The sequence below is a fragment of the Brienomyrus brachyistius genome, chromosome 5 (assembly GCF_023856365.1).
Source record: "Brienomyrus brachyistius isolate T26 chromosome 5, BBRACH_0.4, whole genome shotgun sequence".
NCBI classification, from domain to species: domain Eukaryota; kingdom Metazoa; phylum Chordata; class Actinopteri; order Osteoglossiformes; family Mormyridae; genus Brienomyrus; species Brienomyrus brachyistius.
In genome coordinates this window covers 5,340,004-5,353,514 of record NC_064537.1, presented here as the reverse complement: position 1 = coordinate 5,353,514, position 13,511 = coordinate 5,340,004, and the positions used below count along the sequence as shown (strand labels likewise).

The window sequence follows — 13,511 nt, the reverse complement described above, 5'->3', positions numbered from 1 at the left end:
CACCGTTCAAAGGTTTTCTAAGTGACCCCAAACTTTTGAACAGTAGTGTAGATATCGCTACATGCTGTACAGTGCAGGTTACTGGATTACAGGGCTGGTCTTTCCAGGAAGTCTGTCACACTGCATGCTGGATAGTTTCAGAGACGCAGGTGTGGGGAGGGCAGAGGAAGCTGCACCCTGTGTTATTCTATTTCAGTACAGAATCAGCACCCACAATGCACCTGTGATTTACTAGGAAGAAATGCTCCAGTGACCTTTCTAGTGAGAAATGACTGCATTAAACACGAAAATGTATTTCACTGATTTTTCTAAGTACAATTTTTATTTTAAATGCAGAATACCTTTCAGTAAATTTGCTTTGATGAGCCATAGGATAATGTATGAGTACTTTCATTACACCCTAACCCAAACCCTTTCATTACACAGGCTGAAATTTAATCCAGGAGACAAAACACTTAATGAGTAAAAAATTATGTTTTTAATGAAAATGGTAAAAGGTCCATTATTGTTCTATTTAGCAATCAAAATGTATTTTTTTACAAATTTAACCTACTGTATATGCTGACAGAGCACACAGTATGTATATCAGCTGATTGCAGCTGTACTTCAGCCTCGAGCAAATAACTGCATATAATTCTTTAGTGTGTATCTGATATAAACATGCTTTTATTGTCAGTCTCTGATGGTCTTTCCAGGAAGTCTGTTAAACTGCACTTTGCCGCACAGTTTCAGAGATGCAGGTGCAGGGGGAGGAGGAAGCCGTAGCCGGTATTTGGCTGTTTTAGTACAGACACCATAACCGCAGCTCCCCTGTGATTTATGCAAACCGGTGACTCTGCTTAGCCAAGCGCTAACTGCCCAGAATTAGAGTTTATGTCACGATTATTTTTTAATGCTCATAATCAAGCTGGTTCATTCTAACCAGCTTCTTGAATCAGAAGATTATAATCAGGTTCATGTATTTTATTTTTGAAGAGACACGAGGTGCAAATATGGGAAAAATAAAGAGTCTGGGGATTAATAAGTCAGTGTGGAAGAAGCTGAAGGAAATGGGGTGACAGTTTGTACCAACAATGATTTATTTGTAGATTAATTTGTATAGAGACACTGAGTACAGAAATATTTCAACTGAAAAAAACAATTATTTGAATTCCAGAGATTTAAAAAATTAGTAACATTAACATTGCAGTAGAAGAGAAAAGGAAATATTATGGTGTAATGTTAAGTAACGTAAATGTGAGTACACATTTCAGCTGCTTACATTTTAGCTGATATCCGCTATGTTTATAATTGAGACATTTACACTGACTGCATATGATTGTTTTCATGCATTTAACCAAAGAAAGAGTAACTCAAATAGAATAAGTTTTATACTTCAAATAATTAATTGTTGTATCAGAACAACCCAAAGGTGAGAATTCCATGTATCTGCTGTAGATAAAATCAGCCATTAATAGACAAAACAAACTTAATAACATATAATTAATCTACATAGAGAATATACACATTCTGAAGACATCTAACAAACATTATTATCGATACGTAAGCATCCAGATAAAGGAAAAGTCTAATCAGTATAATAACTGATATTTTTTCTTGTTTTTTCTTTTATCCCCCTGAAGTTAACATCACTGCTTTGCCTGAAAAATACAACAGTAACTTTCAAAATAGTAAAAAATGTTTTTTTCTGAATAAAACAATGTTATTATATCAGTTTTCATTTATTGCTGTGAACAACAGGCTCTGTTCTGTGCTCTGTGCTTCATAAATAGTGAAAATTTGACATGGGCTGGCACAGGGTGGCACGGAGGGTGGAATGTGGGCGTTAATACACACTTTCCCAAGTTTATCTTAATAATCGACAACAGGAACGACAGATCAGTGTTGAGGCCGAAAGCTGGGCAGGTCCTGCTGGCTCTGCTCGACCCATCTGGTCACGTCTGAGCACAGAACCTGCATTGTTCTTCAACATGTCTAAATGGAAAAAGTACCAAATTCAAATGGCATTACTTTTAAAATCCTACAGTAAAATACCTTAAAATTCTGGATACCGTAAGTGTAGCAGCTGGTGTATCAGAGCGTATTTAGCTATCGAACTGATGTTTTGACATTGACCAGATAGTTAAAGTGAACATGGCAGATCATGCATTGTTTTTCAATGGCTCTTAATGGGAACGAATGCCAGTTTCAGAGGTGATTATTTTGAAAAGCTCAGACTTCACCTTAAGACGCGGCGCTGCTCAGTCCCGCCTCTCCTCCACAGCTGTAAGCAGGCAGGCTGGTGCTGTCAGCTCTCTACGCCATGCGTGTTTTGGCGCTGCGCTGTAGCTACGTCTTTGCGGGACCTAAGATTGCATTTACAGTTAGATTTCTCTCCATGTATTATTTGTTTTAATGATTTAAGCAGCTTATGGACGTAGAGGCGATTTGCTTTTTTCATTATTACAACTGTACAGTTTAACAGAACAGGGGGCAGTTAAAGAGGCAAGACCTACAGTAGGGGGCACAGCTGCCCCCTCTTGTTCCCCTGTAGATTCAGTTCATTTCTGTTTTATTTATATAGCGCATTTTCACAACATTATATTGCCTCAAAGCGCTTTACAGCATCCCTGCCCAAAGCCCCAAGCCAGCATGCCAGAGGCGACAGTACCAAGGAAAAACTCCCTAGAAGGAAGAAACCTTGGGAGGAACCAGACTCAAAGAGGGAGCCCATCGTCCAGGGGGCAGCAGAGGAAGCCCTAACCCTAACCAGACCCAAAGGGGGAGCCCGTCCTCTAGGGGCCAGCGGAGGAAGGCAAATGAGCAAGATGGCAAAGTCCCAATTCACACTAATTTTAACATTTGAGTGTCAAAGTGGGGGGCAGGCAGGTGCTGGTGCTGCTTCTGATGGCAGGATGAACGGTGGTACAGCAGCAGGGCAGGCAGGAGAGACTCCACAGGCAGAAGGGCGAGCAGGCCGGAGGGATACCATAGATACTGGAGGCGTCGCAGGCAGCAGGGCGAGCAGGCCGGAGGGATACCATAGATACTGGAGGCGTCGCAGGCAGCAGGGCGAGCAGGCCGGAGGGATACCATAGATACTGGAGGCGTCGCAGGCAGCAGGGCGAGCAGGCCGGAGGGATACCATAGATACTGGAGGCGTCGCAGGCAGCAGGGCGAGCAGGCCGGAGGGATACCATAGATACTGGAGGCGTCGCAGGCAGCAGGGCGAGCAGGCCGGAGGGGTACCATAGATACTGGAGGCGTCGCAGGCAGCAGGGCGAGCAGGCCGGAGGGATACCATAGATACTGGAGGCGTCGCAGGCAGCAGGGCGAGCAGGCCGGAGGGGTACCATAGATACTGGAGGCATTGCAGGCAGAATGGCGAGCAGGCCGGAGGAATACCATAGATACTGGAGGCATTGCAGGCAGAATGGCGAGCAGGCCGGAGGGATACCATAGATACTGGAGGCATTGCAGGCAGAATGGCGAGCAGGCCGGAGGAATACCATAGATACTGGAGGCGTCGCAGGCAGCAGGGAAGAATATCTTGATAATTTGGGGTCTCCAGGCAGCACACCCCAGGAGAGGTGGGGGAAATAAAATGTGCAATTACCCAAAGTAGGAGGTACTAGAGGCTGCGCAAACAGTTAAGCAGCAGATAAGGCTATGGCAGCATAAGTAGGAGGGAGAGGCAGGTGGGAATGCAGGCATGAGGAGATTTTATGTTAAATCGTTTTGACATCTGAAACACACTAAATGTGGATTTACCTTGTTAAGGCTGAGAAAAGCACTGTAGACCATGCTGAAGAGGAAGAGGATGATGAAGGAGGAGGCTGTGGACCACAGGCTGCTGAACTCATCCTCTTCCTCATTTCCCTCATTACAGCTGAGTGCACAATGTAGGTCCAACTCATTTCCTGGGGGGGAGACTGAGGAGAAACAGCAGAGTCACACAGCAGGTAGAGCCCCTCACTGTCCACACAGTATATCACAGTCTGACCCTTATAGACTCACACACACACACACAGCAGGTAGAGCCCCTCACTGTCCACACAGTATATCACAGTCTGACCCTTATAGACTCACACACACACACACAGCAGGTAGAGCCCCTCACTGTCCACACAGTATATCACAGTCTGACCCTTATAGACACACACACGCACACACACACACACACACACACACACACACACACACACCACACACACAAAGCAGGTAGAGCCCCTCACTGTCCACACAGTATATCACAGTCTGACCCTTATAGACTCACACACACACACACAGCAGGTAGAGCCCCTCACTGTCCACACAGTATATCACAGTCTGACCCTTATAGACTCACACACACACACACAGCAGGTAGAGCCCCTCACTGTCCACACAGTATATCACAGTCTGACCCTTATAGACTCACACACACACACACAGCAGGTAGAGCCCCTCACTGTCCACACAGTATATCACAGTCTGACCCTTACAGACACACACACACACAGCAGGTAGAGCCCCTTACATGTGTGTGGATTTTGCATGTTCTCCCCATGTCGTCGTGGGGTTTCCTCCGGGTACTCCGGTTTCCCCCCACAGTCCAAGGACATGCTGAGGCTAATTGGAGTTACTAAATTGCCCGTAGGTGTGCATGTGTGTGTGAATGGGGTGTGAGTGTGCCCTGCGATGGGCTGGCCCCCCCATCCTGGGTTGTTCCCTGCGACCCAGTAGGATAAGCGGTTTGGAAAATGGATGGATGGATGGATAATATATTAGTTAGTATAAACTAAATAAGAGAAAACTTAATAAATAATAAAACAATATAAATAATAAAACATGTCATTTAAAAAGAGGATGACAGAATGTAACCAATCAGCCCTGGTGACCTGACAGCTGTAGTGTTGGCATGTAGCACTTAAATACTGATATGAGAGACAATGGTATCATTCATATATACTGTTGTTTCCTCGGTACATGTGTGGTTTGAGTGAACCATGTATGGTACAGATTACTGACATGGGAGCATTAAACTGCTACCTAAATATTACGTTCAGGTCCATAGGACACTAGAATGATCTCTGCCATTTAAACCTGAAAAGCATGAATAATTACAGTGACACATTATTGTGTGACCTTGTGCTGTGTCTAAGTGCATTTTTACTCATTAAAAATATATAAAATGGAACATGGAGTTAAACTGGCCAGTAATGTCAAGCCCCCCCCCCCCCCCCCCCCCTCCTGTTTAATGGAATTAATGGCCGACTCTAATCTCATATGCAGTAACTTTTATTAATATTTCCATAAATGGCGCACAGGAGAGTCACCGTATTCCAGTGACAGGAGGTGGTTTCAGAGGACCTTCAGGCCATCTGAGATTTGCATCTCCAAGCAGTGAGACAATAACACTGGGAGCAGACGAATGATGACATCATTATGGACAGAGACAGACACAGTGAAGATCAGGAGGAGGAACACGTCACTCAGATACGACAGAATGACATCACAGGAAACCATAAACAATGTTAGCAGAGATCAGACAAAACAGGTTCACTTCTGTCTTTAACGGTTCCTGATGTGTGTCAAAAAATATTTTCCAAATTTCAAAATGCATTTTAAATCTCCAAAGATATACAGTATGACATATTGATTGATACATTTCAAAATACAAGATGTTAAGAATTTTTTTGAAGACTAATATTACATCCATTATTAGTCTGTTTTACAATGATCGTGATGAATACTAATAATGCTTCACTAATCTTGCTTTATAAATCTGGATTATAAACAGGAGACAATGATTATTCACACAGTACAACAAAAGAGGACAACATGGTAAAAAGACCAAACACAAAGTACAGAAGGTGAGCAAAGCAGGGGGTTTATCATGCTGCTTGAATGAAAACTATAAGAGTGGACTTCTTGAAAAAGCTGAAGTTTATAAGCAGCATTAGAATGTCTAACGTAAAACTACACTGACCTTCCTGTGTCTACATGAGATAACAGTGACTATGCAGTATAAGGAAACTCAGTGGCATCTACAAATAATCCATTATTATTCACACTGACATTCCAGTGATTTACCCGTTAATTTGGACACAGGATTCGATGCAGGTGTCTCGTCTGTCTTTTGAGTTGCGTGTCTGGCACTGCAGCTGTACATCTTGCCTTTGTCCCAGTCCTCTTTTGAGACCCTAAACAGACTGGTGACAGAGTATTTATCCCCAGTCTTCAGTGGCTCTCCAGTAATACCCTCCTCATACTGCCCCCCATCTACTTGCCAGATGATGTATATTTCCTCAGGGTAGAAGCCTGTTACCAGGCAGACCAGGAAGAATTCACTTTTTCCATTAAGGTCTTCAGGAGATGGTGTTTGAATGGAGACTGTAGGTCTCGTCGTACCTGAAATCAGTTGTTATAAACATATAGGTGAGTTATCTTTGCATCTCTTAATTTCATCTTAAATAAAAAAAAAATCTATTTATGATATTAATTCTGACAGTTTGAAATATACGTATTTGCCCAAATCTGAGGATCTTAGTGATAGTAGGTCCACCCTTCTTCTGCACACTGCACTCCACAGTCTTGCCACCTTCCCAGTCCTTCACTGCCCGAGTCAGGATGCTGCTCCTTCTGAAGAGATGACCTGCCTTTTCTGTACTGGTCTGTGTAATCTCCTCTGTCACCGGTACACTGTCCAACATCCAGGTCACTTCAGCTTCTTTTACTGCCTCTTCCTCTCCTGTGATGATGCATTCCAGCACAGCCCTGTTATTTGTGAACATCTCTTTCACTTTTGGGGGCTTCAGGGTCACATCCAAACAGGACCTACTGGACAGGGCTGGGAGAGGAAGAGAGAGAGAAACAGAGGAACATATAAAACGATCAGTAACAGGAAACTGGCCTCCATGGGTCAAGTTCTCAGTCATTCAGTCAGACTGATCTTCAGACACTATTCAAGACACACTATATCAATCAGAACCAGCTTCAAATCTGGAACAAAGACATTCTAAAGGCTGTTTATTGCCAGAATACAATGGAAATAATACTTGGGCTTGTAAAGATGACAGAAACCCATCCAGGATGTTTTTAGCCAACATTAGGCCATTAATTACAGTGACTACAGTCTCACACCCCTAAGTGTGATTCCCGTTCACGCTCTGTAAGTGTGCAGCTGTCATGCTTTGCCAGTGTCCGCAGGGGTTTCCACTGGGTACTTGGGGTTTCCCCAACAGTCAGAACACATGAAGTTGGGTGTAATGGTGTCTCTAAATTGCCCTCAGTGTATGTTACTGTGTACTGACCCCCTGAGACGGGCTTGCATCCCATCCAGGCAGCTCTCTGTCATGTTCTCTCTACTTCCTATCATGGTGATGATGGATGGATGGATGAACTGATGTCATATTTTTTGGAAACATTATACTTTAGTTAAAAGAGCTGAAGGAATAATTTAATGAGCAGTAGTATTAATGAAAATGTAGGCCTATTATTTACGAATGGGTCTGCTGATGTTGTTGTGAGATCAGAGGCTCTCTGACAGTATCTGTGTGCTGTGAGCTCACTCACCTTTACTGATGGACTTAGTGGTTTTATCAGCACCGTGCTGCACCTCACATGTGTACACAGTGTTACTCTCCCAGACGCTGCTGTCCAGTTTCAGCACACTGCTGGCTGAGTACAGTCCTGTCTGTCCTTTCTCCGGCTGCCAGGTCTGTCCTGAGACAGTGCTGTCCCCAGCTTTCCATGTCACACTGACGCTCCTGGGGTGGAAGTCCTGAATGACACACATTAGCGCATCTACACGGCTCTCCCCCCCGGGCAGAGTCACAAGACTCACGGTTGGGGGTGTTGGTGGAACTAAAGGTACAGAAAGATAAAAAGACAAAAATGTCAGTGACACCTTATATTTCAGTTATGGTTCACTGCAGAGATAAAACTCCACAGGAAATCAGATAATCTCAGTTTGAAAACACAGCAATGTTACCTAGCCTGTCCATTCTCCCAGTTAGCTCCTTTTTACTGGATTGGTGTTGTGCAGTACATTGGTAATGAGCTTGACCACCCCAGTCTGCCGCATTGACGCGGATCTCACTGACCACCATGCTGACTCCATTGTTATTGACCGCTGAGTACTGATAGATGTCAGACAGCTGGGTACCGCTGCTGCCCTTCCAGCTAAAGCTCAAAGAATCCACTGGTGAGAAGCCGCCTGCAACACAGCCGAGGCTGATAAGACCTGCAGAGCCGCTGGGATTACATGGCTGCAGAGCATAAAGGAAGTCTGGTCCTTTGGGAGTTTCTAAAACAGAAAGTAAACAAATATAAGCCATCCAAATAAGTCACCAGTAGTCAGTAACACCAAACATGTATTACAACCTAAATATAAGAATAACTCATAAATATTGTTCAAAAAGTGAAAGGGTAGTTTAACCTGGCAGTCTGCACTTTTATGGATAATCACATATGGAAAAAATTCTTGTAAGGATATATATGACTTACCAAATGTATATGGCCAATGTGACACAGATATGTTGCACTAAGATAAACAATCTATCAATGGCCACAATGTGACCATGTGATGTCATATCTCACCTTTATGAATGATATCAGAAAAGGACGATAATTATACATGCTAACTAGTAAACATACATGAAGCCCATAATGTTTTTTTCTGTATTAGGGGAGAGTAAGCTTAGTTTGTGTGTGAGGGAGAGAGCGTCATTGCCTGCTAAATGTTAAATGCATTAACACATTTGCTGATAAAGCTACAAGTTTACCGATTGCCTTAGTATTTTAAGCTTAGAATGATTTTGTAACCAGTCGCTGCTTATAACCCCCCTTCGATCAATTAATGATATTCCTGTCACATTTATTTACAGGCAGTATAGACTACATTATTACGAATCCTAAACTTGATCTAGCCTATTCAATATTGATTTTCAAACTGTATGTAACATATTTGTCATTTTAATTGTCACTGTACACTTAAAACACTATTCCATAAATTCAGAAGTACATGCAAAAATCTGGCTGACGTAGTTCAACTTATAAACGTGCCATCAAAGATTAAAAGTTAAAACGCATCTTAAAACTCAATTGCTACGCACGCTGTGAATTTATTGTTAAACGGTACAGGGTTAAATACAAATTTGCTACGCTTATTCCCTGAAGTACACCAGCCCCAATTTCGTGGGTTTTTACACCTTAGACCTTAAACACTAAAAAATATAGACACTCAGACACACCTCCATCCAAAAGCAAACACGGAAACTGAAAGATATTTAAAATGATTTATCGAGGCAGGGTGAGGTGGAGAGAACTTACCGTTGGTAACAGCGACTTTGGTGCCTTTTCCCCAATGTTCCAAAGCATAACCACCCTCCCATGACACAGTGATACAAATGCGTGCAAAAACTGAGCTCCCTTATAACCGTCTTTTTTTTTTATTTTTTGGTGCAACAGTCACCATTAATGCTATAACCATGCAACCAATAAACATGTTGTAATGCATGTAACACTTAAGATCTTTAAAAGGTTTAACTGAAAACGGTTCCATTGAAACGTTTTAATTAAGTCTTAAGTCGTCTTGCTCTCGTGAGGTTTTTGTACCATGTGACATGGTGACGTTTTGCAGCGCATCATCTAACCATGATGTATTGCTTTAAGCCAGCACTGCAAACTGCTGCGTGAAGTCGAACGCGCTCACAGACAAATACAGCAATCGCAAGCACAGACAGAGAAACAGGAGGGAAGGAGACGCGCGCGACAAAATGAATGACTGCAGGAAACGGAGTAAAATTTGGATACATGTCAATTACATTGATAATACAAAGGCAGAGTGTAGAGCGTGCAGGGGTTAAAATCTCATATCGAACAGGCTCTACAAATAACCTGCATTGGCACATGAGAACTGTACATCCATCAGTGCAGTGGGAAGAAAGAAGGCAAGCAAATGAACCTGCTACTAATGAAAGAGACAGTTTTTCTACTGCAACTGTTGAAAGTGCCAGTTTGTCAATGTCTACACCGTCATCCAGTACAGCACCACAACCACCTAGACCTACAACCTAGAGCTCTATGAGACAGTCAATGTCTACACCGTCATCCAGTACAGCACCACAACCACCTAGACCTACAACCTAGAGCTCTATGAGACAGTCAATGTCTACACCGTCATCCAGTACAGCACCACAACCACCTAGACCTACAACCTAGAGCTCTATGAGACCGTTTGTGCAAAAAGCTATGACTCCAGTAAGACAGAAAACAATTGATGAGGAATTGGCTAAAATGATCACACGTCATTTCCAACCATAGTAATTCATTTCAGTAACAATTTTACATTATGTTTGGTAATAAATTCATTTAAGCACCAAAAAAATCTGAAGAGCCACTTGGGAGCCGAAAGAGCCGGTTCTCTTAAAAGAGCCGGAATTCCCATCACTACTGGCCATCGGTATTTATTAGTTTCCTGTTTCCTCCTGTTCTGTTTTGTTTTGGTTTCCGGTCTTAGGTTTGCCCTGCATGTGTCTAGTTTACTTGTGCTCCTGTATGTATTTTGGTTGCATATTAATTATTCCTAGGGTAGTAATACCCAGTGTGTGATTACTGTTCTTAGTTTCAGTTATAATTTCCTAATCCTGTGCTCATTATTGTAAATTCCTCCACCTGTTGCCTGTTTCCCCGTATCATGCTAATTGGTTAAGTCTGCCTCCTCGTTAGTCTGGTTGTCTGTTAATATTTAAGTGCTTGCCTGTACTCTGTTCTTCAGTTAGTTGTGGTGCTCATGCTTATGCATATATGTCACTGCAGTATATATGTTTGGTTTCCCTTTGCCTGCTCCCTGTGTTACATTATGGTTTCTTTCCAATCCTCGTTTTCCTGTTTGTTTTGACGGCTCCCTCCTTGTCTCCGTTTGTGGTTTCCCCTTTGGGTGGTTGGTTCTGTTTGTCCAGAGATCCCGATATCTCAGACTCGCAAGTGGATCATCACCTTCTTTTTTGTCTGCACCATGCCATGCCACCGTGATGAGCCGTCAAAAACGCAGACAATATAACTGTTACGTGCTGTAGGAATTACTTCGAAACTGCGCCAGCAAAAGGTTTGGAATATGTCTTCAGGGAAATGAATTGGGAATCACAGCACTGATTATCCAGATAATTTTTTTAGGAACACACTGGTTAGAGAAATTCAAATCAGTACTTAATATCTCCTGTATTGCTGGATGAGGGAATAGCACTGTATTTGATAGAATAGACTTTAATTGTCATTGTGCAGTAGGTCCGTACAACACTTGCTTTGTTGAATGCTCGGAGCCGTATCCATGTTGGTAACGGCTACAGTGAAGAATTTGCTGTAAAGATCGGAGTCCATCAGGGTTCGGGACTCAGTCCTCTGCTCTTCATCGTCGTGCTTGAAGCCCTTTCACACGAGTTCTGTGCTGGAGTTCCCTGGGAGGACCTACAGTATATGCAGATGACCTGCTTATCATTGCTGACTCACTGTGTCAAGAGGTTCCTGGCATGGAAAGGAAAGGACTGAAAGTGAATGCAGGCAAAACCAAGAACCATGATCTGTGGTATTGGTCTTCACCAACTTCAGGACTCTGGGCGAATTCCCATGCGCTGTCTGTCGTACAGGGGTAGGTAGCAATAGTATATTCTGTAATGCACTGGGTGCACTAGAAATGCAGTGGGCACAAGCGCCTGCTGATCGACCCTAACTTCAGGTGCGCAAGAAATGCTCGCCCACTTGACGGCAGACCAGAGAGTGAAGTTCCAGTTGGACCCGACAAGCTGGGGGTGGTAGGTTCCTTTTGCTACCTAGGCGACATGCTTTCAACAGCAGGTGGATGTGATCTTGCAACCACCACGTGTGCAAAAACTGCGTGGGAAAAAAAATCAGGGAACTGCTACCAGTTCTCTCATCATGTCACCTGTCATACAAGACACGCGGCCGAGTGTTTAGCACCTGTGTGCAGAGCACTATGCTCCATGCCAGTGAGACCTGGGCACTGACCAAGTAAAGTTGTGGTGTCTACAGTATATTTCTATTTTTGAGTTTAAAGGGTTCCAGCTACCAGACATCCCTACTCTACATTTCATAAAATTTCACTTGATAAGATAAGTCTAGATAGGTTTTAATACCACTCTTCCATTACATTCTCTCACTGTGAGGATCTGGCACAGTAGTACACAGCTGTGTCTTCAGTCTGCAGGTTCCTCCCTTGTAAGGACACTGTGCTGCTGGAGGTGTCTCTGGAGATGGTGAACTTGTTCCTCAGTGAATATTTGAAATCAGTACCTCCACTATTCCATATTATTCCAACCCACTCCAGTGCTTTCCCTTCAGGTTGTCGCATCCAGTGTGTGTGGAATCTAGTTACTGAGTAAGAGACTTTACAGGAGATGGTAGGAGATCCTCCAGGTTTCACAGTGATGGACTCTGACTGGGTGAGTTTATCACAATAAATACCTGAGAGAAAAAAATGTTTTTGTACTTCATGAAATACAGAATAAATCATTACCAAACTGAACAGGCTTTAATTAACTGATTAACATTAATAGAACAGTACTGTATAACACAGCCACACTTAAATTCAGTCTTGAACTGGCTACAGCAGATAGACTTACATGTGAAAACACCCAGTAAGAAGAATAAAGTGGTTGTAGCAGCCATTGTGTTACAGAGGCGTCCTTGAATGTGACTGATGTCTGTGTGTTTGAAGGTGTCACTCTGGCTTTTATACAAAGTCCAGCAGAAGCAAATGAATCTCTGGGGATTGTTGAGTGAAATCAAGTGAAGCAGAAAGACAGATGGCTGCATTTGTTCAAAACTGTGCTGTCATGATATCAGTAACTACTTGGAGAACAGTTTTTTTTTTTTTTACTTTTTATTATTCAATTCAGGTTTATTTTTATATAGCGCCTTTCACAACAGAGTCATCCCAAGGCGCTTTACACAGATGTGTTGTGACACATTACAACATCATTAGAGAGAGTGATACAGATCAGGGAAAAGGAAGAGAAGAAATTAAATAAAGAAAGACGGATGACAACGGAGGAGAGGAACCAAAAACTCCCAAGTAAGGAGAAAAGAAAACCTCTGGGGGTCCAAGGTTAACTGGCTGCCCACCCCGGGCAAACTAACATTACTGAGATTAGAAAACAGTGGGCTTGCTTGCTGAAAACTAGTTATAAGCTCTGATTAATTTCTCTCTAACTTTAGTTAACGCAGTTTCAGAGTCGTGTTGAAAGGGATGTGTCCAAATTTAAGGGCTGAGTTCTGCATTCAAAGACCAAATCCGTCACAGCAACAAGATGAGGCCGTCCCATTTCGAAGGCTCTTTCGAATACAGTCTAGGTTTAGTTGTAAAGGATCTGCATGATGGTCCTTCGGAGTCCAGTGGCTGTGTCCTAATTCAGGAGCTGCAATATATCCCAAGATTCATTGTGCACAGGTAAAGTGGGTGTGTCCCAGCTTGGCGATTGGAGCAGCGCTTCCTGACTCATCAACCAACATCAACCGAATGCAAGAATTTG

General features: G+C 43.0%; 1 gene segment (V, D, J or C); it reads right to left on the bottom strand.

The window, feature by feature from the left end:
• Nucleotides 1-1,055: 1,055 nt before the first annotated feature.
• LOC125742572 (immunoglobulin heavy constant gamma 3-like) lies at nucleotides 1,056-12,133 on the bottom strand. The segment is given in 8 exon segments: nucleotides 1,056-1,974; nucleotides 2,223-2,345; nucleotides 3,751-3,911; nucleotides 6,055-6,372; nucleotides 6,485-6,811; nucleotides 7,537-7,827; nucleotides 7,955-8,269; nucleotides 9,295-12,133. Coding segments are annotated over 6 exon segments (1,320 nt in total).
• Between the last annotated feature and the right edge of the window lie 1,378 nt (nucleotides 12,134-13,511).